This window comes from Drosophila persimilis, unplaced genomic scaffold (genome assembly GCF_003286085.1).
Source record: "Drosophila persimilis strain 14011-0111.01,24,50 unplaced genomic scaffold, DperRS2 tig00000191-arrow-pilon, whole genome shotgun sequence".
In the NCBI taxonomy this organism is placed as follows: Eukaryota; Metazoa; Arthropoda; class Insecta; order Diptera; family Drosophilidae; genus Drosophila; species Drosophila persimilis.
In genome coordinates, this window is record NW_020825298.1 from 5,993,132 (window position 1) to 6,019,434 (window position 26,303).

General features: G+C 49.0%; 3 protein-coding genes across 3 annotated transcripts; 2 read left to right on the top strand and 1 right to left on the bottom strand.

The window, feature by feature from the left end:
* The first annotated feature begins 1,510 nt into the window (after positions 1–1,510).
* On the top strand, positions 1,511–12,555 carry LOC6589860 (disks large homolog 5). The gene is made up of 10 exons (XM_002015129.2): positions 1,511–2,132; positions 4,991–5,084; positions 5,141–9,373; positions 9,436–9,819; positions 10,296–10,550; positions 10,614–10,833; positions 10,903–11,141; positions 11,198–11,427; positions 11,488–11,704; positions 11,774–12,555. The coding sequence occupies exons 2-10, from the start codon at positions 5,030–5,032 to the stop codon at positions 11,875–11,877; spliced, it is 5,937 nt and encodes a 1,978-aa protein (XP_002015165.2). The 5' UTR covers positions 1,511–2,132; positions 4,991–5,029; the 3' UTR covers positions 11,878–12,555.
* Positions 12,556–13,222: 667 nt separating this feature from the next.
* Positions 13,223–19,469, bottom strand: LOC6589859 (protein spaetzle 4). The gene is made up of 4 exons (XM_026988880.1): positions 19,419–19,469; positions 14,080–15,244; positions 13,896–14,001; positions 13,223–13,826 (listed from the first exon to the last, which is right to left on the bottom strand). The coding sequence occupies exons 1-4, from the start codon at positions 19,467–19,469 to the stop codon at positions 13,355–13,357; spliced, it is 1,794 nt and encodes a 597-aa protein (XP_026844681.1). The 3' UTR covers positions 13,223–13,354.
* A 4,184-nt stretch (positions 19,470–23,653) lies between these two features.
* On the top strand, positions 23,654–25,798 carry LOC6589858 (conserved oligomeric Golgi complex subunit 8). Its single transcript, XM_002015127.2, has 5 exons — positions 23,654–23,741; positions 23,805–24,277; positions 24,348–24,561; positions 24,617–24,801; positions 24,859–25,798. Exons 1-5 carry the CDS (start codon positions 23,669–23,671, stop codon positions 25,648–25,650), a joined length of 1,737 nt encoding a protein of 578 aa, XP_002015163.2. The 5' UTR covers positions 23,654–23,668; the 3' UTR covers positions 25,651–25,798.
* Positions 25,799–26,303: the final 505 nt, after the last annotated feature.

Here is a 26,303-nt window from a genome sequence, read left to right on the forward strand (position 1 = left end):
TTTATACTCATTTACGTTTTATGCTTTAACCTTTTTTGCTTAAATATTATTTTATAAACAATACAATAGAAAGGCGTCCTCAAAATTGGCCAATCTTGTAGAAAAGTTATTCTTTAGGGGTGTCGGTCAAAATCGAGGAATATGATTTCCATACATGGACAGAGAACGATTAACCCATTATCGACCAGCTTGTACTAAAATAAACTCCACTGAAGTAGTTCAGCATAGTTTAGGTGGAAGATATCGTGGTTTTTTTTGCAAGTAAAGGGGAAGGATAGGATGGATCTACAAAAATAATTTACAAAACAGTATTATTTTTCGCGGTTTAAACACTAACCATACAGTGTGGTTAGAGGTTTAACTCAAGTTGTTATACTGTTTAAATAAATGGCGCTTAAATGGGATAAGTTTGGTTTTTCATCGGTATATTTGCGGTATTTCGGAGGGTTAGACGGTCACACTGTTGCTCTCTCCTGCAACGAAAAAAATGAGCCGTAATTTTCATGGAAAAAACAGACAACATACCATTCGAACATACCTTGTTTCACTGCAATTTCACAGCAGGCGGATTTTGAATTTGAATGAAACGGCCTTGCAGCCCCGCATTTGGAACGAGTGGGGACAGTAGCCGTAGCCGTTACCATTAGCGTTTAGTCGTCATGTGAAAAATGCAGCAAAATGTAAATATTGTAGAAACGATTCGAAATCATAAATTTCAAAGAAATCTATTCACTGCCTTCGAAATGAGTTATACTCTTTTGATTACGAAAACAGCTGGACTAAAGGAAAATCATGACGCGCATCTTGCAGACGGATCTGTTCAATAGGTCGGCACGAAGAGCCTAAATAATGCACGATCAGCTGTTCAACGAATCGGGAATGGATCTAGAGGTAAGGAGCAGCTCGATTGTCGGCCCCCAGAAAATATTCTTGCCCCGCTTTTCGGACCAGGTAACCCTGGACCTTTGTAACTGAAGAATTTCTGGCCTTCCTAAATACGATTACACATGTGCCGTGCCATGGACTATGACCCGATCACGCATTAAATTAACTTTGTAAGGCGGATTAGCAGATCCCCTGAACATTGGTTAACTTTTTTTCAGATCGAAAGCAGAAGTCACAGCATCAAACGTTCGGTGGTAGTTATAGCATCAAAGATTACCCTATTTATTGGCTTACATTCGGGATTCAATAGACGCGTAACTCCGCGCTCCTTCCCAACTATGTGGAAGACGGTTTTGAAGCGGTCAAGTAGCCGATTCAAATTCAATAAAAATTCAAATTTAATAATACAAAAATATCTCGAACCCGTTTCTTTTCTTTTTTAATGCGTTCCAAAAGATGCTGTTTTCTTGCATTTTTGAATTTGCTTATCGAACTATAAATCAGCTGATCGATAACCTCTTATCGATTTCAGTATTTCATTGCATGGGTGTGATTATTTTTATACGGTCACACTGCATGACGTTTGCATTGTGTAGTTATTTTTTTTTTGTTAGTTTTTGTTCGCTTTTATTTAACGTTTTCGGGTGCAGATTCGTCATCGTTCGCGTAGTGAATGTGTGGTGTTTCGGCCAAGCCTTGTTACCGTTTCGAGTGTGTGTGTTCATTCCGTCCTTACAATTTGGAGTTTGACCTTTCTTCCCCGCACGTCTTTGCTTCCGGGAAACTAGTGGAGTAAATTCGCTGCTTGTGAAATCCATAAAACATCAGTCTCAATCGGGGCCGCAGTCGCAGTCCCAATCATTCGCCTGTTGCGCCTGTTGGGGTGGAGCTCTCTCTTTCGCCTTTCTCTCTCACTCACTCTCTCTCTGTGAGTTTCCCCCCACCCCGTTCAGCTGTTGCGTTTGCGTGCGTGTAGGCCAGTGGCAGCAGAACTTTATGTCCATTTGGATGGTGGAAAAACTATAATATTTTGTGTCTCTGGGCCGATGTTTAGTGCGAGAAAATAGTGATATACGGCACGTGCAGGCCCCATCATTCATGCCGTAGAGCAGAGTTGTTCTGTCTGGGCCTGCTCCTCCTCTCCTCCGTTGCACAATTACTGTGTTTACACTGCCAACACCAACACAAGCACAAACAACAGTGCTACCAATACCAACACCAACAACAACAACAGTGTTGATTAGAAGGTAAGCAACAGTAAATACTTATGTTTTGCAGTTTATATAATTCCGTTTTCTTTCTTTCCGCTGATGCTTTTGCTTCTCTTTCTCTCTCATTCGGGCAACTTGTTTTACCCGTATGTGTCTATGTATGTACATCTGTACATCTAAAAGATACATCTGTAGTATATGTATATATAGATGTACATACATATGTATCTATGAGATGTACATACATACATATATACTCGTATTGCTATTAATTTACGCTTTCTGCTTGGCTGCTTCAATTAATTCTTTGGTTTAGTTTCTGCCTCCTGCCTGCTGCCTGCTGCCCGATGCTCTTTTACATTTCGCTTAATTACCACACATACCCGTACGCCGTACCGCGTACCCTCTCATAAGTATCTGTCGTTTTCGCAACAAGCAGCAGCGCGCTCTCGATCGTGGAAACGGAACTCATTAACCCCTTACCGGGGGGGTAGGTAATAGGAACTACCTCTTGAAAGCTCCGAAATGAAGTTTCTGGCTGGGCCTCGTCTGACCGTACCACGGTTTTCCGTGGATGTGTATGCCCTTGCATGTAGTAAGTGGATTCTGCGGAGCCCACAATTTATACCACAGATTCATTCAAATTGGGGAATGATATTCCTTCCAATTGGATTTTACATTCAGCGTTAAAGCTTCTGTCGCATTAACCATCAGTATCGAAGGGTATCTTAAGCCTCGACCCTGAACCATCCATTTAAAATCGAAAAAATCCAAATACTGTATCATATAGTATCTCCTATAGAAATAACCGATCTTTAAATGTATCTTTCCTTCTTTCTTTTTTCTTGCGGCTGTATTTAAATTGTATTTGTTCACTTGTGAAAATCGCAGTTTCACAAAAATTGTGAAAGTTTTGGTTTTCCATAACTTGGGTTTTTCTCTCTCCCATGGAGAGGCATGAGCGAGCAGTAGCCAGTAGCCATGTCTGCCATGCCATGCCATAATTAATGCAGCTAAGCGATTGCTTTCGGCTTCTTTTAAACAATAGGACTGTAGAGATTGCATGGGAACCATTTAATATTTACTTTACTAATTTTTTGGTTGTATTTGAACTCTTCTTTTTTATCTTTTCGTTTGATAAAACAAATCTGCTATATACGAATAGATGACGAAATATTTTTCGTAGACTTGGGAACATGTACTAAAGGTTGAAGACCTTTTATTGAACCCTGTACTTATGGAGTATAGAATGATCTTCTTTGATTAGATTTGGGTCTTAACATTTGCACAATTTTCAAGGCCCTAATTCGAATATTTGTTAGCAAATGATAAAGATTAAACATTTATAAATAGCAAACGATTCAGCTACTGACCTATGGTGTTCTTAGGTCTTCTATTCTGGGATCTACTCGTACAGTCAGCGATAAACGTCGATTGGGCAGTAAACCGAAATACTAATTTGAGAATGCGAGTTTCCGGTGTATTTTTTTCTAAGAAAAGCATATAGAAATAGAAATATAGAATATAGAAATCTTGCTTTTTATACCCGATACTCAAAATGAGTATTGGGGTATATTAGATTTGTGGTAAAAGTGTATGTGTGTAACGTCCAGAAGGAATCGTTTCCGACCCTATAAAGTATATATATTCTTGATCAGCATCAATAGCCGAGTCGATTGAGCCCTGTCTGTCTGTCCGTCTGTCCGTCCGTCCGTCTGTCCGTCTGTCCGTCCCCTTCAGCGCCTAATGCTCAAAGACTATAAGAGCTAGAGCAACGATGTTTTGGATCCAGACTTCTGTGATATGTCACTGCTCCAAAAATATTTCAAAACTTTGCCCCGCCCACTTCCGCCCCCACAAAGGGCGAAAATCTGTGGCATCCACAATTTCGACGATACGAGAAAACTAAAAACGCAGAATCGTAGAAGATGACTATATCTTCTAGAGTGCAAAATCTGAACCAGATCGTATAATTATTACAGCCAGAATCACGAAAACAATTTCACTCTTTCTCGCTCTGTCTCACTCTAACACACAGGTTTCATGGTCGGTTTTGCCAATTGCAAAATATGAGTTCAAGGATCTCAGAACCTATAAAAGCCAGAGCAACCAAATTTGGTATCCACACTCCTGTGATATCGGACCTTGACCGTTTCCTGTCCAAATTTCGCCACCCCCCCTTCCGCCCCCGCAAAGGACGAAAATCTGAGGCAACCACAAATCTCAGAGACTATTAAGGCTAGAGTAACCAAATTTGGTGCACACACTCCTTTAAGATGTCACTATAAAACGTATATCTCAGAATTTCGCCCCACCCCCATCCGCCCCCACAAAGGACGAAAATCTGTTGCATCCACAATATTGCAGATTTGAGAAAACTAAAAACGCAGAATCATAGATAATGACCATATCTATTAGATTGCTGAATCTGGATCAGATCAGATCATTTTTATAGCCAAAAGGAACAAATCAATTTGCAGTGGCTACGCAGCGCCCGACGTCACGCTCAGACTGATTTTCTGTCTCTCTCGCACGCACTCTTTGTCGTGTCGTTAAATATTAGCGGCGTCTGCCGGAGGAGAGCCCATACTGACTTAGTATCGGGTATAACCGTAGAGTTGCGGTGTCCGCAGCAACTCACAACGTTCCCCCTCGTTATATATATTTTTTTCGGGCTGAAATTATTTGTTGTTGTTTTACGGGCGTACCGGCTGAGAATGACCTGCTCGTCATGCACACGACATGCATTTTTTTCATTCACGGCATGTTTTTTTTGAGGCTAGTCAGGCTTGTCCAAGAGTAAATCTTATTGCTACTATAATATATACATACATATATTTTATCTCCTGCAATAACTTTTTTTTAATGATTTCCCCTTGATTTCCCCCCCGCAGCTTCGTCTATATGCTGAGCATTGTCCAAAAGATGTTGTGATGGCAAAGATGGCATCGGGAGATCTTTCGCTGACCAGCACGAGCAGTCAAGAGGGTGAGTGGGTCCCTTGGTAAAGATTTCTATAGCTGTATTCTTGGTTTTTCCCGCAGAAGAAAGCTCAGAGTATGTGGGCTATGACAACACACTCCGTCCGCCGTCCAACTCCAGCGGCAGCACCACGGCCGCCAATATGGCCAACAACAACGGCCCCACCAAGGACGTCAACATCAACAGCACAGCCATTGTGGGGGTGTCCGGCAGCGGGCACGGGAACGGAAAGAAGTACGAGCTGCTGCAGTCGCAGTACGAGGTGGCGGTACGGGAGCTGAGTACGCTACGGCAGCAGCACTCGCACACGAAGCGGCGCTGCGAGGAGCTGGCCACCGACCTCAATCTCTACCAGGAGCACTACGTGGCGGATAGCAAGAAGTTCACGGACATGGTGGAGGAGAGTGCGCGGCTCAAGCGCAAGCTGATCCTGCTGGAGAACCAGAGCCAGCAGAGCCAGAGCCAGAACCAGAACCAAAACCAGAATGGCAGCGCACCTGGAGCGTCTCAGGGTGCGGGCGGCAATCCGTATTACTTCGGGAAAGCGTCCTCCTGCGATGGCAGCTGCAGCGACAAGCTGGCGGAGCTGAAGAAGGAGCGCAGCATGCTGGTGGTGGAACGGGAGAAGTACAAGAAGTCGTACATTGAGCTGGAGAAGGAGCGTAACTACTATCGGGAGCGCGGCGATGAGAACCAGACGCTGAAGGTGCTGCTGTCCAAGGAGACGAAGAACGTGGTCTCGCTCACCGAGGAGCTGAACCAGCTGCTCTCCGAGAAGGATAACGTGCTGCAGGAGACCCAGAAGATGTCCGACGACCTGGTGCTGGCCAACAAGGAGATCGAGCGTCTCAAGAAGGACGAGCAGCTGTGCCGCACCGAGATCAAGGCGCTGCAGCTGGCCAACGCCGAGCTGAAGAAGCGCGATCTGCTCAAGTCGCGTGAGAGCTCCTGGTCGAAGGAGTTCTCCTCCAGCAGCAAGGAGGACAGCAAGGAGCTGGAGAAGCTGCGCAAGAGCCTGGAGAAAGCCCTCTCCGAAGTGGATCGGGCCGGTCAGGACGCCGATGAGGCGAAGCGGGTGCGCGACTGGGCGATCTCGCAGCGCGAGAAGATCGTCCAGGAGCGCGACTCCGTGAAGACGCTCTGTGATAAGATGCGCCACGAGCGCGACAAGGCCATCTCCGACTCGCTGATGGCCATCCGCGACAGCGAGAAGATCAAGAAGCAGAAGGACGAGGCCCAGAAGAAAATCGACCTGCTGAAGGAGCAGCTGGAGAACCAGAACCTCGACAATTCCTCGCGCCGCAGCTTCCGCCTGAGCAGCTACGAGGGCGAGGACCTGCTCGAGATCGAGCTCTCCAACTATGACCATGCCGTCGATCTGGGCATCATCCTGGACGACAGCAACAAGCGGAAGCTCGTATGCGGCGTCACCAAGAGCTCGCCCGCCTTCGGCAAGCTCAAGATTAACGACGTTATCTGCAAGGTGAACAACATGGACTGTCAGTCCCTCTCCCGCCGCATGGTGCTCGACGAGATCCGCGCTTGTGCCCCGCGCAGCCTGCTACTCGTCTCCCGCACGCGCCACAGCAAGCGGCACCCGTACTCCGTGCAGCTGAAGACCCGCGACCGGGACACCCTGCACGGCCTGCAGCTGGACATGGGCGTGTTCATAGCCAAGATCGAGCAGAACTCGCTGGCCTTCTACGAGCCAGAGCTGGATGTGGGCGACCGCGTGCTGAGCATCAACAACAAGTCCATGGACTCGGTGCAGACCATCGAGGAGGTGATGCAGCTGCTCAACGACTCGCGCAGCGACAGCCTCAACATATTTGCCCTCAAGTACGTGCAGGATCAGATGCAGGTGCAGCAGGGCGGCGAGGGCCACTGCCGCATGACCACATCCTCGGCTCAGACCGACTCCATAGACTCCATGCAGCAGCTGAGTGGTGGCGGTGGCGGTGGAGGTGGGGGTGGTGGTGTGACCAGTGCCAGCGGCGGTAGTGCCACCAAACATCCTTCGAAATTCGCAGACTTTTTCCTGCGAAAGCTTAAGTTCAGCAAGCCGGGCACACCGGACGATAACTTCGAGCAGGAGCACGATGATGCCATCGCCGCACTGGACTCGGTGCTCAGCGAGAACAGCTCGGAGAAGAGCAAGGAGAATCTCTTCAATCGCAAGAAGCGCACCAAGAAGGAGAAGGAGGCGGCCGCCAAGAGCATGGGCACCTGGCCGCGGGCCAGCATCTCGCACGACAATCCCACGGGCACCATCGGCCAACGGGGCGGCGAGAAGAAGCGCGCCCTCATGTCCCTCTTCACCGCCGGTCCCATTAACGTGGACAAGGACGATGATGTGGATGTCCATGCGGATGCTGTGGTGGGTCATGCGGCGCTCGACAAGCCGCTGCAGCAGCAGCTGCAGGATCTGCCGCCCCCACTCCCGCCACAGCTGTCCAAGCCGCTGGCGCACATCCGGAATGCCAATGGCAGCGCCATCAAATCGCATCCGAACCGCAACTCCAATCCCGTGAGCTCTGGGCCCTCGGCTCTGTTTCCTCCCTCCGTTGGGGGAGTGGGCGGCATGCCGGGGCATCCTGGGTATCCCTCTCATCCCCGCCACTCGCTCTACGGCGGCACCATTTCCGCCGCGGAGGAACCCCAGAAGCCGCTGCAGCGTGCCGCTCCCCTTATGGGAGCCAATGCCCGGGTGAAGATGCCATCGCAGGACCGCTACGGAGCCCGGCCGCACAGCAACCATCGCTTCTCGCTAAACATCACGCCCAGCGGGGACTTCTACCAGCCCAAGACGAGCGGCCAGCAGGCGCAGCAGCAGGTTATGAACCCCAGTGCCGGCGGAGGAGGCATGGGCATGGGAATGGGCATGGGGATGGGTATGGGATCCGGGACTGGGACTGGACCTGGGCCGGCGGCAGGGGAGTTTCCCGTGCGAAAGCAGCAGATCTTCGATGTGTTCCATCCGCCGCCTCTGCCCAAGACTAGTGCCAGCTCCAGCTCCAACTCCAATGCCGTCTTCATGCCCCTGAATCCGTCGCGAAGTGGCATGCCCTTGCATCCAGCCGGAAGCCAGCCGGCGGACGTGATTTCACTCAAGTCGCAGAACTCCATCGAGTCGATACTGTCCGCCAAAAGTCCGCCCATTAGCGAGTACAGCGTTTATCCGAAACGGCATGTGCCCATGCCGCAGGCGGTCAAGCACGTGCCCAAGTATCCCAGCGACAGCGAGAGCATTGGCTCTGGCATCCTCGGGATCGGCACGGGCATCTACTCGCAGCAGGCCAGCCACATCTCGGGCAACCGACACACGCAGCTCTTTCCCACGTTCGCGCCCAGCGTCCAGGTTCTGCGCAACACGCGTCGCTCCAGTCCACTGACGCTGCCATCGCCGCCGCCACAGCCCCTGGCCACGGTGGCCCAGCATGACAGCAGCAGTGCCATTGGCATACCCACAGACCTGGACTACCCGCATCCGCAGCAGCATCAGCATCATCATCAGCAGCAGCAGCAGCAGCAACAACAACAGCACATGAATCCCCATCCACTGCCCCATGCGCTGCCGCCGTACCTGGACTACGGCCACCCAAGCCATCCCAGTCATGGCCCGTATCCGTATATGGGCGTTGGCGGAGGGGGTGGTGTCATCTACGAGGGCGGGACCTTCCCTCGGAAGAAGGACAACCAGAGACTGCGCATACCGTCCAACCCGAGCGTCGCCAGCAAGAGCAGCAGCATGGTGAAGAACAGCTCGGGCTCCATCGACCATCATTATGTCACAAGCATGGCTCCGGCCTCGTCGGCCTCCTCCTCGGACCGGGCGCCCGTCTCTCTGATGAGCACGGCCATCCATGCCAGCTTCGGGGTGAGCGTGCCCGGAGGGGGGGCGGCGAACGGGGGAGCAGGCGGCGGCGGAAGTGGCCGTGGCTCGCCCATGCCTCAGGTGCATGTGGAGGTGCTCAGCCATGGGGCTGGGAGCGGCAGCAAACGGAGCTCCAATGTGCCTGCGGATTTTCTCTGCCCTGGAGACCTTAGAAGAGTCACCATCGACAAGCGCGACAAGTCGCTCGGTATCACCATTCAGTGCAACAACAACGGGGGCGGCATCTTCGTGTCGACCGTGGCTGACAAGAGTACCGCGATGCGTGCCGGTCTCCAGGTGGGCGATCAACTCTTGGAAGTGTGCGGCATCAATATGCGGGCGGCCACGCAGGAGATTGCGGCCAATGTGCTGCGGCAGTGCGGCGACTCCTTCACCATGCTTGTCCAGTACAATCCGGAGAGTAAGCAGATCGAGGCGGCAGTCTCAATCACACCCAATCTGACCCAATCTCTCCCTTTGCAGAGTTCCCTTCGATGGAGTACGAGATGGGCACGCACAATCTGGAACCAGAATCTCCCCTCAATCACTCGGGCTCGCCCACGCCGCGAAACTCGCCGCGTCCACCGGCCCGCAATGTCCTGGCTCCGCTGCCACTGCAGCCGCTCACCCTCCTGCCGTCGGCGGCGGTGTCGTCTGGTGGCTCGCGAGCCCCGCTCTCCCACCAGTCCATCAAGGATCAGAGCTTCACCGACAGCCTGGAGAACCAGTCGGACATCAGCAGCAGCCAGGACATGCCCTCGTCGGCGGCCACCACAACGACGACCACAGCCTCGGCCACCTCGACCGTCTACGATGAGGACCCCAAGCCGGCATTGCCGCCGCCTCCCGTCTCCGTTCCAGCAGAGAGTACGTAGAGTCACTCCTATTCCTGTTTGACTAACCCATCAGGAAGCGTTTTCGGCTGCAAAATGTGTCGGGTTTTCGAAGCTTCACTGATTTCATCAGCCTTGAAAATGTCTGGAGCCTGGAGTTCCTTGGGTTTTGCCGATGTGCACGTTCTCTCACTCGACTCTCAAACTCAACTTATGTCTACTAGGCACTACGCTCCTCTTTGAGTGAGTCTCACGTGCACAGCAATAGAACAGGCAAGGGACAAGAATAACGGCCAGCGACACATAAGAGTACGACTGGGAAATACACAGCTATTAGAAGGATTCAGTTCCTGCACAGCCAACAAGTTCACTGAGTATTAGAAGCTTACGATCCGACATGTTGTGCGTGGGAGGTTCAGGGAATCCAGAGTCAAGATCTTCAAGATCTACAACTTACAAACACCCAATCCGTATTATATGTGATACTAATTTGGGTTCTTGTTCTTGCAGCTCTGCGGTACGTGACGCTGCACATGGACAAATCGAAGAACCTGGGCATCAAGCTGTTTGGCGGCAACAAGGTGGGCATATATGTGCACGACGTGGCGCCCGGCTCGCCCTCGGACCATGCCGGCATACGCAAGGGCGATCAGATTCTCGAGTACAATGGCGTAGACCTGAGCGGAGTCACCGCCGAGCAGGCGGCCAACGAGATCTCCAAGCTCACGGACACCGTCACCATGCTGGTGCAGAACAAGCTGCACAGTAAGCACTCCTCCACTCAACTGTGTGACCCCCTTATTAACTCCCATTTTCTTATCCGCGCAGCACTTAAGCAAATAAAAGACGAGCCGGGTGATTCGTTCTACATACGCGTAGGGTTTGATCGGATCGGAGAGCTGAACGAGGACGATTTGCGCTTTGTGAAGGATGAGGTGCTGTATGTGGACAATACGGTTTTCAATGGCACCTTTGGTCTGTGGAGAGCCTGGAAGCTGGACGCCATGGGGCATCGCAAGGAGTGCGGCATCATACCCAGTCAAATGAAGTGCGTAGCCGATTATCGCTGATTAATATCTTCCATAACTATATGTATGCCATCGGTATTGTCTTGCAGGGTGGAAGAGGAGCTGCGCTCGGGCGAGGTGGTCGACTGTGATACGGGTACCGCGCGACGCGGCAGCACCTCAGCTCGGCGTTCGTTTTTTCGTCGCAAGAAGAACCAGCGCAGCTCGTCCCGCGACTCCACGGAGATTGCCAGCTTCAGCAATACGCAGCTTAGCTTCTTTCCGGACCTAGGTCTGCTCAACGACGATGGCGGGGCCCTGAGCTATCAGCGTGTGGAGCTCTTGGACTGTAAGTTGTCTTTCCACCTCTTAAAGGGGATCTAATATTGACTTCATGTCACGTAGCGCCCACACGTCGTCCTGTACTGATCATTGGACCGTTGTCCGAGTGCCTGATGGATCGCCTCACCATTGACTTTTCCAACTTGTTCAAACTGTGCGAGGTGACGGCCATGGACTGCTCGCAGGAGGCCATGGAGGAGGGTCTCAAGGAGAACATCTTCGTGGACTATCGCCGGCGGGGCAACAAGTTCGAGTGCACCACCGTGGAGGCCATCAGCAATGCCTGCAAGAATGTAAGTGGACAACCCATAATTTTTCGGTTAGCTTTTGTAATGCTAGAGTTCTTCCCTTAGGATCGACGTCACTGCATCCTGGATGTGTCGATCTCGGCCGTTGAGCGGCTCCAGCGGCTGCAGATCTATCCGATTGTCCTTCTGCTGCGCTTCAAGTCCGCCAAGCAAATCCGCGATATCCGTGATTTTGGCACTGACAAAATCTCGGCCAAGGCGGCCAAGGAGATGTACGAGCGGGCCATGAAGCTAGAGACTGACTACAAGCAGTACATATCAGGTGGGATTCCAGTGTGTGTTCTTGCCTCCCCAACTTTGTGTGACTCTTGTTTGTTGTTGTTTCTTGCAGCCGTCATACCCGGCGTGAGCATCAAGCACATGTGCACTCAGATCAAGGATGCTGTCGACAAGGAGCAAGACAAGCTGCTCTGGGTGCCCGTCTCGAGTGGCTGATGCCAGCACGGATTTCACACATAGTTTCCTAGATTTAGTTTACGCTAAGTGCCCGAGCCTAGTATTTTGCAATGCGTATCAATATTATCAAGTTTGTATTCGTTTCGTTCAACGCAGAGTATTCTATGGGCGTCCGTCGATTTTCAACTGCAGCAAGGATGTTGCTGCATTTTAGGGCGCGGTATTTCTACTTGTTTCTTGTCTCCGTCAATTAATTTATGTACTATATCTATTTCTAGTTCGTTAGCTGTAGCCAAGTATGTTCTTTATGTTTGGTCTGTCTGTAAAGTTATCTCCCTCTCTCTCTCTCTGAATCGGAAGGGGGTTGTCCACAATTTATATATCATGCTATTTATATAACTGGAAGGAAGTCTGCAAGGCGTCCAAACTACATATGCAATCAAATTATTATTATGTATTTGTAAGTACATAAACCTTTATCCTATACACCTATGGACCAATCAAGTGGCAATAGAGAGTTTTGGCTTTAACCCGTTCAACTGTTCAACTGTTTAACTGTGTATATTAAATAGTCCCCCCTACCCCCCCTCTAATCGAATGCGAAATATTTCGAGCTTTACTACTTACCTGTCGTGTGTGCCTCTGTCGATCCTGACAATCAGAACAGTCGGCTGCTAGTTGTGCAACATTAAAAGTTTTATTCGATGAACAATGTTATTGGTATGGATTGATTGATTGATTGATTGATTGGGTGTTTACAAAATGACAAACAAAATAAAAACGCTATCACTAGCCGTAGGTGGTAATCGGTTAAGCTGTAATGAATTCAAATGATTGAAAAGAAACCAACCCTTTCTACACATAAATACAATTTATATAAATCTAATTTATCATACCCATATGTATGCCTTAAACATTATAGATTATGTATATATATATTTATATATATATATATATCAACGTATTAAATACATTAAAGTCTATTTTATATATACATACGTAAGCATTCTACATATACAATCTATATATGATCGATCGCATACATTTTTGCAATAAATATTTTTCCAAAATGCCTCCGCTTCTTGCTCTATGTTCTAGAAAATGTTATGGCCACTGCTTTGATATATTCCCAATCAGTATATGGTTAGAATTATTGGTAACTTAACCTAAAGAGATATATATTTTACGAGTATAAATAAGTAAATTAAATACCATCGGACACGGCTCGAGGGCCGCGATATGTTCAAAAAGTATTTCAAGGTACATTCGCTCTTCAAATTGTTGGCTATATCGGGCATTATGTCGGCCTATATTTACAAAGACATAATGCCACGCTTAAACGATAGTCTTAATGCTATTATTATGCTAATAAAATGGGGGTTAATGTAGCTCTTAGACTAGATAGAAAGTGAGACTGAAAGATCTTGCGGGGATGCTCTATATATATGTATCTATAAACCTATTCATCTACTGTACATTTTATGGATCTACTGTTTGCAGATTCCATCTCCAAGAACTACCCCTCGAAGAAGTCGAAATCATCGCGTGGTCTATACCACTCCTCGGTGGCATGGTCGTAGATGGCTCGCTGCACCTCCGCCTCTGCGGCTTCTATGGGGTCCGACCTCAGGTCCATCCGCTCCTGCGGTGCATCGAAGCTACTGTCGGAGCGCGGACTGCGGGAGGTGGCGCGGAACTCCATGGGTATGTTGTAGCACTTGCAGATGCAGCTGGAGGGGAATCGGAACCAGTCGGAGAATATGCCGCGGCACTCGTTGTGCGGGTCGTAGGCGAGCAGACGGTGGAGGCGGTACTGCTGCTCGCAACGGCATCCATCCCGGCAGAACATCTGCTTGAACTCCTGGGTGCACTTCTCCCAATGGACGTACTGCTCGAACGGATACAGATTGAGCAGGGCCAGGACCTCGCCGCGTGTGTTGTTCGCCCAGAAGGGGGCCACCACCTCATCCTTCACCGGACAGGCATTGCTAATGAATGGAATTAAATTAGAGAGAGGGATTAGCTTCATTCCAGAGTAGACTTATGATTGGACCTACACTCCGCGCATGTTGCTGCTCACCGCCACCGGCTCCTGCTTCATGGCATCCTGGAAGAGTTGACTTTCACGCACCAGTCCCGCTTTTGTTGCGGCTCCTGCCTGAGCTGGAAAAAGACCTGGACCTTGACCAGGACCTTGACCTGGACCTTGACCTGAACCTTGACTTGGACCTTGACCTGGACCTTGACCTGGACCTTGACCTGGACCTGCAGCTGGCGTTGGCGCTGATGTGGTGCTTGTGGTCAGTGGCCTACGCTGCTTTTCCGGACTGAAGCCCGTCGACGAGCCCGAAAAGAGGGCGGCAAAGCTGACGGGCGTGGTCACTGAAGGAGAGATCGCAGGCGAGGATTTGGTCGCATTTCGTCGGATCAGCACAGTGGCAGTGGTGGTTGGAGCCGCTGTGGTTGTCGTCGTGGGAACTGCCCTCAGAGTGGCCGATATGGTGGAGGGCTCTGCTGGCTTTCTTCTGCGACTGGCCGTGGCCGATGAGCTCTTGTTGGGTCCTGCGGTTGGCCTGAGAGTCGTGGGTGTCGGTGGATCCGCCTTCACCTCGCTGCTGAGATTCCGCAATCCCAACTGAGGCGAGTCGATGATTTGGATGTTGTCTCCAGTGCCTGCACTGCCTGGCGACGGCGTGGTGCTGGTGGTCGTTGAGGTCGCAACCTCGTAGACACTATTCGAGTCGGGGTTTGGAACTACTGCGGGATTCTCAGAAGGTGGAGCAGCTGTTGTGCTCGTACTGGATGAAATCGAAGAGGATGTGGGGGCAGATGTGGTTGTGGTCGAGGTGGATGCTCTGTCGGTGGTACTGGTGGTGGGTGGAGCCTCCGTTGTTGTCGTTCCCCTTGTAGTCGTGGTCGTAGTCGTGGAAACGGGTCGGAAGTGCGGCTCCATGAGCACATCATTCCCTTTGTAGCTCACAAAGTCGTCCCGATCACGATCACGATCCCGATCGCGACCATGCATCAGATACTTGGCACTGCGACGTCCTCCGTCCTTACTATATCGCTCCGCCGCGTCCTCCATATCATCCTCATCCACCTCGTTGTTCTGGATCTCATCGCGCAGTATGGAGATGTGTCGCACATCCCCGTACATGCGCTTCATCAGTCCCTGGTTCTCATGCACGAACCGACGGACTGCATGCCAGGGATATGCGGTTCCGGGCAGGTGGCAGAAGGCCTGCTTCCCCAGATCGCAGGGAATGGCCGCCAGCATTTGGGCCCTGCCGCGACGCGACATCTTGCCATTGGGAGTGCAAGAGTTGGCCGAGTCGAAGCCGAATCCTGTGGCGACAATGGGAAGGGCCACCATTACGATCAGCAATAGACAGAGGATGGCATCGTCCTGTAATTGTGGAACATTTTACAAGAAAATGAATAAAAACTCTTTAATGTTACACTGAAAATGTATAGCAAAGTTTTTTGGATTTCAGATCGCCTTTATATCGATATCTTCAATATCTAACGTCTTTTTATAGTTATTTCTGCGAATAACGCCTAGAAATAAGTGAATTAATTCATTCAATCCTAGAATTGAATCCATATTTGATACATTCCATTGGTTTTGAATGCTCTGTTCAAAAAGTGTTGTGCATATATGAAAATTTCTGAGAAGATACCCCTACAATGATATCCCACAGCTGTGCTCAGGCTTTTACATTCTGAAAACTTTTCTGAAGCCTTTTCCATGATGATTTCAAATTTGTTTGCTTTTGGATGGCCCAAACGATGCATCTGCTTGGCTGAAGAGGAAATCTTAATTGAATTGGGAATCGAGTGGATGTCGCTGATAAGCAAATGGCGTGACGCTAAAACTCTCTTTTTATTGGCCTGGGAAGTGGGAGAATGCCAGGGATTGGAGTCGAATGGGGGCTCAGTGCACCTGGCTCTCACTCGGGGCAAACAAATTGTCTCTGTCTGCCGTGACGCCGTGACGAGGCAGAGAGTCACTTCCAGAGCCGGTAGAAAATCAAATTTTACTTTCACGCAAAGCCAACTCGGGACAATCACAAGTCATAAAGATGATCGATGTGCATTTGCATGCCACTGCAACGGGCAACCGACAGACTGCATCTGGAGAGATAGATAGTTAGAGAGGGGCAGAGGGAGAGAGCGAGCGACTGGTTGCACCAACAAAGCGAGCGAGTGAGTGGCCACCGGGCAACCGGGCAACCGGCAACCGGCGGAAGACGACCGACAGCTGGCCGGCCACTGCTGGCAGCCGGCAAAGTGAAATGCAAAGAGCAATCAAAAGCGAAATGGGTTACCCAAGTAAAAGTAAATTGCGGCACAGGCCGTCGCGTTGCCTGTACAAGTCCAACCGCAACGCCGCAAAGCCGCAACGTCGCGACGATGGAAAAGCCCAGGCATTTCCCCCTGCTGGCTGTGGAGGCCCTTTCAACTTTCCTTTTCGGTTGCACAATTGTTGGCAACGGTTCAGTCCTCGTTGGCCAGAGCCACAGCCAAAGCCACAGCCAAAGCCGCTTTATATAGCAGAAATATGTAGGGACCAGGCTTGTCTCTCTCTCTGTCTCTGGGGGAACCGGTTCGTGGCCCAAAAATTGATATGCATTCAGTTATCGCCTATGCCCGGACTCGCATTCGTACTGGTATATATTATATGCCGCATATTGTATGTGAGTATCGATAGCCAATGATTCACTCGCCCTGCCGAAAAGAAAGTGTTCGGCTCCCTTGTGGCTTTCTTGGCGGATGTGGATCGATCCCAAAGTGCGAACTTAACACGCTTAAACACCACGCGATTGGGTTATGTCATCTGTCATCAGTCCTCCCGGGGTTTGGGGAAAATTCCAGCCTCCTGATTAGCATATATAAACACTTGACATTGGGTCAACACGATTGGTTTGGGTTGGGTTGAATCTATTTCGTAACAGTTTTCTGAACATTCGTTTCTTTGTTGAAGGGAACCATTAATGGGGAAACAGTTTCAGTTTTATTTGGGGCCAATTCGTTGTTGTTTTTATGGGACATAACAAGAAATCTACTCATAGTGAATACACTGTAGTGGCAGATCACCAAACTAGTCCTTTGGGATCGACACCAGAGTACAAAGTGAGCAATAAGGGACAGCCCTTCGATTGGGATTATTCTTCCCAGATTGTGATTCAATAAACCGATCATCTATTGTAATTCTAATGGCATGTCACAGCCTGTCTGGGAAAAGCAATATGAATGGCAGACTAATATTCGCATTCCTTCCCACAATTTGGGGCAAATACTTATAATGAACTTCTTTAGAGAACCACTTCAATCAAGTGATTTGCAGTACCTCCTCCACTTTGGGCAATTATAATGAGAAAGTGATCTGATCCAGTGATGATTGGATTATCGGGGATGAGACCGCAAGATGGGTGCGAAGCAAATGGCTTTGGCTCTGGCTCTGGCTCTCTTTCGAACTAATTTGTGTTGAAAATCGAATCAGGTCAAACCGACAAAGACAAATGCGAGTGCCGCCGTTGCCAGACCGCAAGATGATGAAGCCGAAGCCTGAAATGGAAAGCAGAATTACTTTCGCTTTGTTTGGCCAGGGTATCTGCGATCGGTGGTAGCATTATCGTAGTGTCGATTGTCATGTGCAGCAAGACAATTAAACCGAATCTCATGCAGCCGCGGGTGAGGCGACTCGAGTCGAGTCGAGTCGAGTGGAGTGGAGTGGAGTCGAAACGGGTCCATAGATCTATGGCTATGGCTATGGCTATGGCTATTCATTAACATTGTCATATTTCTTGGAAGCGGCATTGGCCAGAGGAGGCCAGAAGGAAATTGGAGCAAGTGCTGCTGCTGTGGCTGCTTCTGTGGCTGTCAGCAGTCCGAGTCGGTGAAACAAATCAATATGTCCAATCAGCCGTGAGAGCTCGCCAGTGCAGCATCAGTGCAGCAGTGCAAATGGGCATTAAGTCAACTCGCATCGAGGAAGACATTTGTCAATCGGAGACGCTGATGCCGAGCTGTCGCCAGAGAAATGTATTGCAACACTTTAATGTGTCAGCGACTTTCTACGAAAACCAACCAGATGGGGAGGACAAGGCAGCATCAATAGCAGCAGCAGCAGCAGCAGCAGCAGCAGCAGCAGCTCTCGGCACGAGGAGATGTTCCAGTGTATGTCTTCATTTCCCAAATACAATGTTGCCCCAAGTCTTTCCCGCAGCCTCTGTCTCTCTCTCTCTTTCTCTGTCTGTGCCTCACTCTCGCATTGCAACTTCGTCGACAGCTGCTAGAATGAATTATTTATAAATTCAATTGGCTCTGGAAATAAAGTTGATGTTACATTTAACCAAATTTGGTGGTGCGGCGGTCTCAGTGGCTGCTGCTGCTGCTGCTGTGGATGCTGCCTCTGCTGCTAATTGCCAGCCAGCTGGCGAATGGTGAAATTTCCACAAGCCCCAAACAAAAGACTTAAGCGACAAACTCGCCTTTGCTGCAGCGCGTCTCCCATTCCCATTCCCATCCCTAGATCGAATGCATATTCATGGATCGCTAATTACTCGAATGAAATTTCACTTGTGGCCCCCACCACCGGAAAAGGCCAACCCCCCCCCCCCGCCACCCGCCACCCCACACACAACAACGCTACCAAAATTGGCAAGTGGCTGTTGTTTTTGGCATTCGCCTCTCTCTCTTTTTGGTCTTACCAACTATCGGGCCAAAATCCGACAAGTCAATCCCCAATAACCAAGGTGAGTCGGGGCCCACAGCCGGGGCCCCCGATTTGCTCTCGAAGAAAGTGAAACTTTTTTTATATTTCATTTCATTTTCGTCTCTCTTTGGGGCGTTTTTGTTGTTGTTGGTTTGTGTGCTGTTGGTTATGGTTTTGTGATTGCGTAGTCATGCGTTGAAAACACACACACACACGCACACGCACAAAAAATCGATACCAGAAGTTGTTAATATGCATAAAACGCTTAGAGCAGAGCTTATCGATTTCAACACATTTTGAGAAATGGAAACGAAGAAGACGTGCGACCATCTCTTAATTGCGTTTTCATTTTCATCAATGATGGAACAGGGCCCAAAGCCAAAGCCACAGCCAATCAATCAGCTATTCTGATTGACACTGATACGAAAATATTTAGAGCATAAGCTGTGGGATCGAGGGGTTCATGGTTAATTGGGTTTTCAGTGCAAACAAATTAGTCTTAGCCGACAAATATTTATGGCTAGATGTTACCTCTATGATGAGTCGGTTTAAATGCTAGAATGATGCTCAAAAATTAACAAAATGCTGTATGAAAAGGAAACCTTTGATTGTTTTCACTCAATCTCTTCACCAAGCCACTGTATTTCCGTAAGTAATAGTTTTGCTTTATAAGTTTATAAGATGTAGGGATTGCGTAGATGGTTTCTGTCCAACTCCTCTGAAAATTATAATCGTATTCGATACTCGATTGCTTAACTTTTGGACACTTCTGGCTATGTAAACCTTTGAGGTTGGCAAACATTTCGCAGGCATAGACATAGACATAGACATATTTACAGCTACAGTTGCGAGCCCCACTTACCGTTATTAGCTGTGTGATCCGAAACCGCCTATCCATTTGGGTGCGCTTCATTGTTCACTTTCACTCGATTGACACTATCCCAATGCCGAATGCCGAATGGCAAACGCCAACTAATTGGCAAATAGAAATCTGTCAAGGATTTGGCAATGTTTCCACCTTGGACAAAGACACTACGCGTCGACGAAACGGAACGCCCTATACGGCCGGCCGCCGATCAGCAGCTGACGAAAGTGTCGCACTCTCGGGATCACATTCAGATTCACATTCGGTATAACAATTAGTGGTAAAATCCATATTTTCATTTGCCGACACACAGAGTTTTCAGCTTGGATGCAGTTTTCCGCGACCTCTGGTGCCCCGCTTTCGTGCTGGGCTCTGGCTCTGGCTCTGGCTCTGACTTTTCCCAGTGTAAACGCTGCAAAACCGAGGAATGAAGGAAGCCAAGTCCCAGGCCGAAAATCAAAATCACGTTCACACGCTTCGCGCTCACGTTTGCAACTGCGACGACGACGACGAAGACGCCAAAGACAGCACCAGCACCAGCTCCAGCTCCAGCTCTAGCTCCAGCTCCAGACCCCGTCCCAGAGACCAAAGCCAGAGACCAGACACCAGACCTCTCTCCCCTTTGCTCACGACAGAGAGCGATCGGTCGGGGCTCGGCTGCGCAAGCGAAAACGCTTTTTATTTTTTACGGCTCTGTTCGGTTTTTTTTCTTTCTTCTGGTTTGGTTTTGTTTTCTGTTGTTTTTTGTTTGTGTCTTTCTTTCTTCGTTTTTTTGCGTTTGCAGGAAAACTTTTTCTTATTTATTATTCGAATCGTCAGCGGCGTCGGCGTCGTCGGGTGGCGGAGTAAATGCAAACATTGAAAAACGACCGGGCGCGCGACCAACAGCTGAAGAATAAGGTTCTCATTACGACTAAGGGATACCTGGTACTTACCATCAAACCGGGCCACACTCAGGGAAGAATAAGTCGAGAGTTTTATACAATTTGATAGATTTATCGAATGCTAGAGCATTATCTTTAACAATATATGGCAGCCAGGTTTCTAGGCATTCCTTAATGATTTTTTTTAAATATCGGTAGATAATACCATAGCCAAAGACTGAATAGATTTCATCCAACTCAATGCTCTACCTCGGGAAAATGTGCGGTCAATCGCAGCTCTCTGGCTAAAGAAACTGCCACCATTGACTATTTGGTGTAATTTTCTAGTGCAAATTAGGGCAGTGGATTACAAGACCCCTTAGATACTGCATATCGTGCATTTCTCCTTCCTGAGTTTTATCTTCCCTTCGTTTACTATTGTTCTTAACTCTGCTCAAAGTTAAGAAGTGCCATCCATGATTACCAGCTAAAATTTGTGACCTTTCAAAGTTGGTAACTTTTTTCCTGTACGATTCGTGTAGTTTATCAGATAGCGGTAGGGATATCTGTGAAAATAATGTGTCTTCCTATAACATATATGTATATATACACACGCTGCATACATAATCTACCCTTCTGCTCTCCACGAGCACAGGGTATCCGAAGAGAATCAACAAAAATAAATACTACCAACAAGAAACAGCGCCACACGCAACGCCAACGAAGAGCGGCCGATGTTCGAGCCGAGTCCGAGAGAGAGAAAGAGGCAGAGGCAGAGGCAGAGACTGGCACTGAGACCCAAGAGACGATGATACGTCTTCGGGGCTGGCAATACGACGACGAGTGCGTCGTCTCGACTGCTTAGTAGGTCAGTAGTGGACCTGAACATTGTTGTTGCTTGGGTTTTTGTTTTGATTCATTTGCTGTGGATGTTGCTGTTGCTGCTGCTGCCGCTGCCGCTGCCGCAGATGTTGCTGCTGCTGCTGCTGCTGGCGTTGCATGTTGCTGCTGGGGATTAGACGGTCAAAGCTTGTTTTGGCGCGCATCTTCAAGGCTTGATTGGGAGTGTTGCAGTTTGCCGAGGGCTGATCTAAAGAGTTCTTAGAGTAGAGTAGCTCTGAGTAGAGCTAAGGAGAGAATCTCCTCACAATCACAGCCATTTTAACAGAGTATGGTATAGTTTTAGAGTTTTAGTTTTTGCTTACTTTAATTTTCTATATAGGAATTTAGAGGAATGTAATGCAGTGTTGCAGGTTTAAAACTTGGCATATGCAACAGCAAATTATATTCCATTCCAGTCTTGTCACAGACATTGTAAAGTCCTTTCGGAAAGTCCTTCCCTTAAATTGGTAAATCTTTCCATTCCGACGGATCAGACGCATGGAATATATAAGGACCAAAATTGATTCCCTTTGCTAATTCTTTCCGATCCCATAACTTATCGACTGGCCCTCGCTGGCGCCTGACTGGACAGAACTGTTGAAAGCCACTTGGTGGCCGGACTAACCTCAGTTTAATTATTGTTGTGTGTTTATTATGTCTTTCCCAGCCCCCCTGTCACGCCCACAAGCCACGACAAGAACAGTATGGTTTTTTGTTGCCTTCTTTTTTTACCGTACTTATTTTTCCTTATTTTTTTTATTGGCCTACCACATGCCGCCACGAAGTTTCCCATTGAGTAGGTCTTTGGCCTGGGCACACGTCCACGACTTGGGGCGGGGATCGCGGGGGGGGGGCTTCGGATGGGATGGAATGGGTGGTCCCCATGCCTGACGCTGGGCCCAAACTGGTTTCCTGCCAAATGTTTCCGATTGCGAAATACTTGCAACACCCACGAGTACTACAACAAATACTTGCTACAAATAAAACACGGCTTGCATGTGGACTTTGGATGGATTTTGTTTTTGAATTTGAACGCCCAAACTGTGTTTCGCCATTCCCGTTTGCTCCTGCAACTCAGGGAATTTTATTGTGGCACCAAGAAGTACGTAGATCGCGAGATCTGTGAGATTTGGCTGTTTTTGGGGTAGAGCAAGTGAAAGTGTAAATATAATAACTTTGGTTGCGGTTCACGGCACTTGGTTGCTTTAATCATGGGGCCCCGGTTCCACCTACGTTTGTACCTGCATACAGTGCGGTTCAGAAATGTAAGACACTTGAAAAGAGCGAATAAATGGGGCTGGGTCTCCTCTGGTGGATACCTTGGGGGACCTTGCACCAGAACCGATTAGTTCTCTGTAAGAAGGAAGAAAGATTATTAGCTCGAATGAATCCAGTTCAAGGCAGATCTTATGCCGAAAACATCCCTTTTAAATCCCTCGAAAGTACTGCCTTTTGAGTGTCCTCCAAGGAAAGCAATATAATTCGTATCTTTTACATTCTTTGGGAAACCCTCCTTCAGAGGACTAAAATAACTTACTTATCCTTTCGGATTGATAATGGATATCATGGGTTTATCAGCTCCTATCTGATCTTACGAAACTTGATCCTCAATTGACGGCTACTTATGAGTATTTAGGGGCATTCAGCGCTATAGAAATAGTCTATAGCTATTTTGCACTCGAAATAATGGCTTAAATATGCAATCAGAACAATCCCATTAGCGGCCACAACCACGCGTTGCATACCCGTCCCCATCAGTGCTTCATCTCCCAGCGGGAAGCATCATCATCATCAGCTGCATCATCAGCTTCATCTTTAGTCTGCAATTATTGCTTGAGACGCCGAAATGTCTGCACCGAGCAGCAGCAGCAGCAGCAGCAGCTGGAGCTGGATGCTGTCTCATGGCGCGATGAAAGTGCCCCACTGGCTGTGGCAGCAGGCAGTTTCCCATGCGACTCTGATTGGAACTGCAACTCGTGTTCATTATGGTTGGGGCAGGGGGAAATGCGACGCATGGCTTACAACAACATGAACAGACAGAAAGAGGGAGAAAGAAAGAGAGAGAGAGAGAGAGAGAGACATACATGCGGACAGACTTCAAAGATAATATGTTTGAAATTTTAGCAAACAGACAAATAAACGTTCTACTTTCACCGAAGCAACAGCACCAGCAGCGGTACACAGGCTGGGCAGACAGCACATAGTGCAGGTTACGGGTGTAGAGCAGAGAGGTGCTGCCATTAAACAGACAGACATAAAAAGGTGACAGAAAACACACAAATAAAACTTACGGAAAGCTGATTCAATTTGAATTTTAACGGTCACAACAGTTGGCTGAGTGACATAGCAGCCGGCCCTTGAAATACTGCGAACGCGGCACTACACAGCACTCTTCCGCGGATGCCTTAGTGCGATATTGTACGGCCGCTTTACAACACTGCTTGATCAGCTGCTTAACCAACAGAAGTTGAAAAAAATTTTTAAAACGTACACAAAAAACTAATGGAATTTGTAGATACAATGGATCTGGAGAATGAAAGGGTGCTCAAATTGATATTCCCCGATGGTGTGCCAGGTATACTATCATATATGTGCAGCTGTGACAGGAAACAAATTAATGTTTTCACTTCCATTCGAGACAATCTGCGTGGCAATCCAGAATTGGATAATTATCTCGGGAAGCTCGGCACCTACAAGGTGGATCAGCTAAAAAAAGAGCAAACACGCCTGGCCGACGAGACCAAGACCATACTGGAGCAGACCCAGGACCTGGCCATCTCCAATTACAAGACTTTCATCACGACGGCGGAGAACTCGCGATCGATATTCAACGAATTCCAGAAGACGGAGGAGCAGGTGGGCACTCTGATTGGCAAGTTGCCAGAGTTCAGTGGCAAGTGCGAGCAGTTCCTAAAGGACTCCGCGGAGCTGAACGAGCAGCGCCGTCTCAACTCCATCACTCTGCAGAAGAACTCCCAACTGCTGGAGATCCTCGAGCTGCCGCAGCTGATGGAGCGCTGCATACGCGAAGGACGCTACGAGGAGGCCCTGGAGCTGGCCGCCTACGTGCAGAAGCTGGGCCAGCATCAGGGCCACATATCTGTGGTGAATGTAGGTTTTGTGTTCTCGATGAATCCCCGCCCAAAGAGGTTTATTACAAGCATTTACTTTGCCCTTTCAGAGCATTGTGCGCGCCGTGGAGGCCTTGTGGCACACCATGCTGGTGCAGCTGGTGGCCCAGCTTCGTTCGGATTTGCAGCTGCCCAAGTGCCTGCAGATCGTCGGATACCTGAGGCGCATGCAGGCTTTCGGGGACAACGAGCTGAAGTTGAAGTTCCTGCAGGCTCGCGACTCCTGGCTTACCTCCTGCCTTGGGGCCATTCCCACAGCGGATGGTAAGCTATCGAATACATACCAAGAGATTCTCTGACTCATTGAGCGTGCCTACAGCCCAGCAGCATCTGACCAAGACCATTGAGATCACGCGCATCAATCTGTTCAACATCATCACCCAGTACCGGGCCATATTCCCCGAGGAAGAGAGCGCTGGCAAGGCGCAGGGCAGTAGTCTAAGGCCTTTGCAGGGCGTCAGCTGCAACGGCGATCGCCTCTTCCAGGCGTGGCTGCACAACAAAGTGGGTAATAGCATGGGAGACATTCTCCTGTTGATAATAATCTCTCGCTGTTTGCAGATTAATGCATTCTTGGAGACCCTCGAAAAGGATCTGCATCGCGGCGTTGGATCCATTGAGACGGTTTTGGGCCAGTGCATGTACTTCGGGCTCTCTTTCAGCCGCGTCGGGGCCGACTTTCGGGCCCTAATGGCTCCCATCTTTGTGGGCGTGGTGCAGAGCAAGTTCGAGGCCAGCATTGAGCAGGTCAACGAGCACTTTGAGCAGGAGCTGGAGAGGTTCACGCTGATCAACAAGGTTACGCTCCACTCGCGCAAGCAGGTGGATCCCACCTCGCTCTCCGCCAACGAGAACGAGTCATTTGCGCCTCCAGAGACGCTCCTGGACTTCTACCCCCTGGCCGCCCTTTGCAACGGCTATCTGAATGCGCTGAACGAGTTGCGGCTCTGCGCCCCACTGGCGCTGGCCACAGACGTCACGCGCTGCTTGCAGCAGTCCCTGCAGTTGGTGGCCCAGCGAGTGCTCGCCTTCTACCGCCAGGAGCAGCAGGCTTTCACTGGAAACGAGCGCGAGAACTTCGTGAAGCTGTGCTCCTGCCTGGCCTACGACCTGGTGCCTTATGTCCAGCGCTGCATCCATGGCATCTTCCCGCCCCAGTCGCTCACCGTTCACCTGGGCATAAGCCTCCTGCAGCTGGAGCAGCAGCAGCTCACCTATCTGCAGCAGGCGCGCATCCTAGAGCCCCTCAAGCATCTCCTGCCCACCAAGGTGCTGGTCCAGTCACAGCCTGCCCAGGAACCAGCTCTGGAGGCAAAGCCCGTCCTCAACTTACCCGTTGCTGCCGAGGGATGAGTCATTCCCAACAACAAGTTCTAGGTTTAATCCATATTCCCATATTTAAATTTTGTTTGTCGTAATAGTATACATATATATACATACACACATATGTACACGTGTTTACTGGAAATATCTGTAAAACTAAAGTTGAAATCTTGAATAATAGCATGCTCTCTTGGGGGGTTTTATACATCTGCGAGTATATCGAAAAGAATTCTTAGTTGGGGAACATTTTCCAAGAGGATGCATCCAAGAGATGCGGATATCCAAATCAGCATTTTGCAGTGTCGCAATGCCACTTTTTCCATAACTCTTATTCGTGCTAAAAGATTACCGACCACATCCAGGAACGGATGCCGACATTAGCTGATCGAATAGGCCATCATGAAGACTGATTCGTGTTTGATCGGAGTGAACAAGCACAGCCTACTGCCCAGGAGAATAAAATATCCCCCCCAAGTCCCGAAGTCCCGAAGTAAATATTGAGCAAGCAATCCATGCCCCACAAAACCCCAAATGTCAAATTCGATGTTGTGGAGAATACTGGAAAAATATCAGTATAGTCAGGAGAGTGCGGAGTGAAACACAAAAAAATAAAATTTTAAAAATTCTAAGTTTCGAGGAATATTTATTTCGGTTTTTTTCAATTAGGTTTAAGCAAAAAGTGA

Bases quoted from the DNA above. Each gene is read 5' to 3' on its own strand.
- LOC6589860 (XM_002015129.2), top strand. From the start codon at position 5,030: ATGGCAAAGATGGCATCGGGAGATCTTTCGCTGACCAGCACGAGCAGT. The intron at 10,834-10,902 runs GTGCGTAGCCGA...ATTGTCTTGCAG, and splicing joins ATCATACCCAGTCAAATGAA to GGTGGAAGAGGAGCTGCGCT. The intron at 11,705-11,773 runs GTGGGATTCCAG...TGTTTCTTGCAG, and splicing joins CTACAAGCAGTACATATCAG to CCGTCATACCCGGCGTGAGC.
- LOC6589859 (XM_026988880.1), bottom strand. From the start codon at position 19,469: ATGAAGCGCACCCAAATGGATAGGCGGTTTCGGATCACACAGCTAATA. The intron at 15,245-19,418 runs GTAAGTGGGGCT...CCACAATTACAG, and splicing joins GGATCACACAGCTAATAACG to GACGATGCCATCCTCTGTCT. The intron at 13,827-13,895 runs GTAGGTCCAATC...TCCATTCATTAG, and splicing joins AGCAGCAACATGCGCGGAGT to CAATGCCTGTCCGGTGAAGG.
- LOC6589858 (XM_002015127.2), top strand. From the start codon at position 23,669: ATGGAATTTGTAGATACAATGGATCTGGAGAATGAAAGGGTGCTCAAA. The intron at 23,742-23,804 runs GTATACTATCAT...CTTCCATTCGAG, and splicing joins ATTCCCCGATGGTGTGCCAG to ACAATCTGCGTGGCAATCCA. The intron at 24,278-24,347 runs GTAGGTTTTGTG...TTGCCCTTTCAG, and splicing joins GCCACATATCTGTGGTGAAT to AGCATTGTGCGCGCCGTGGA.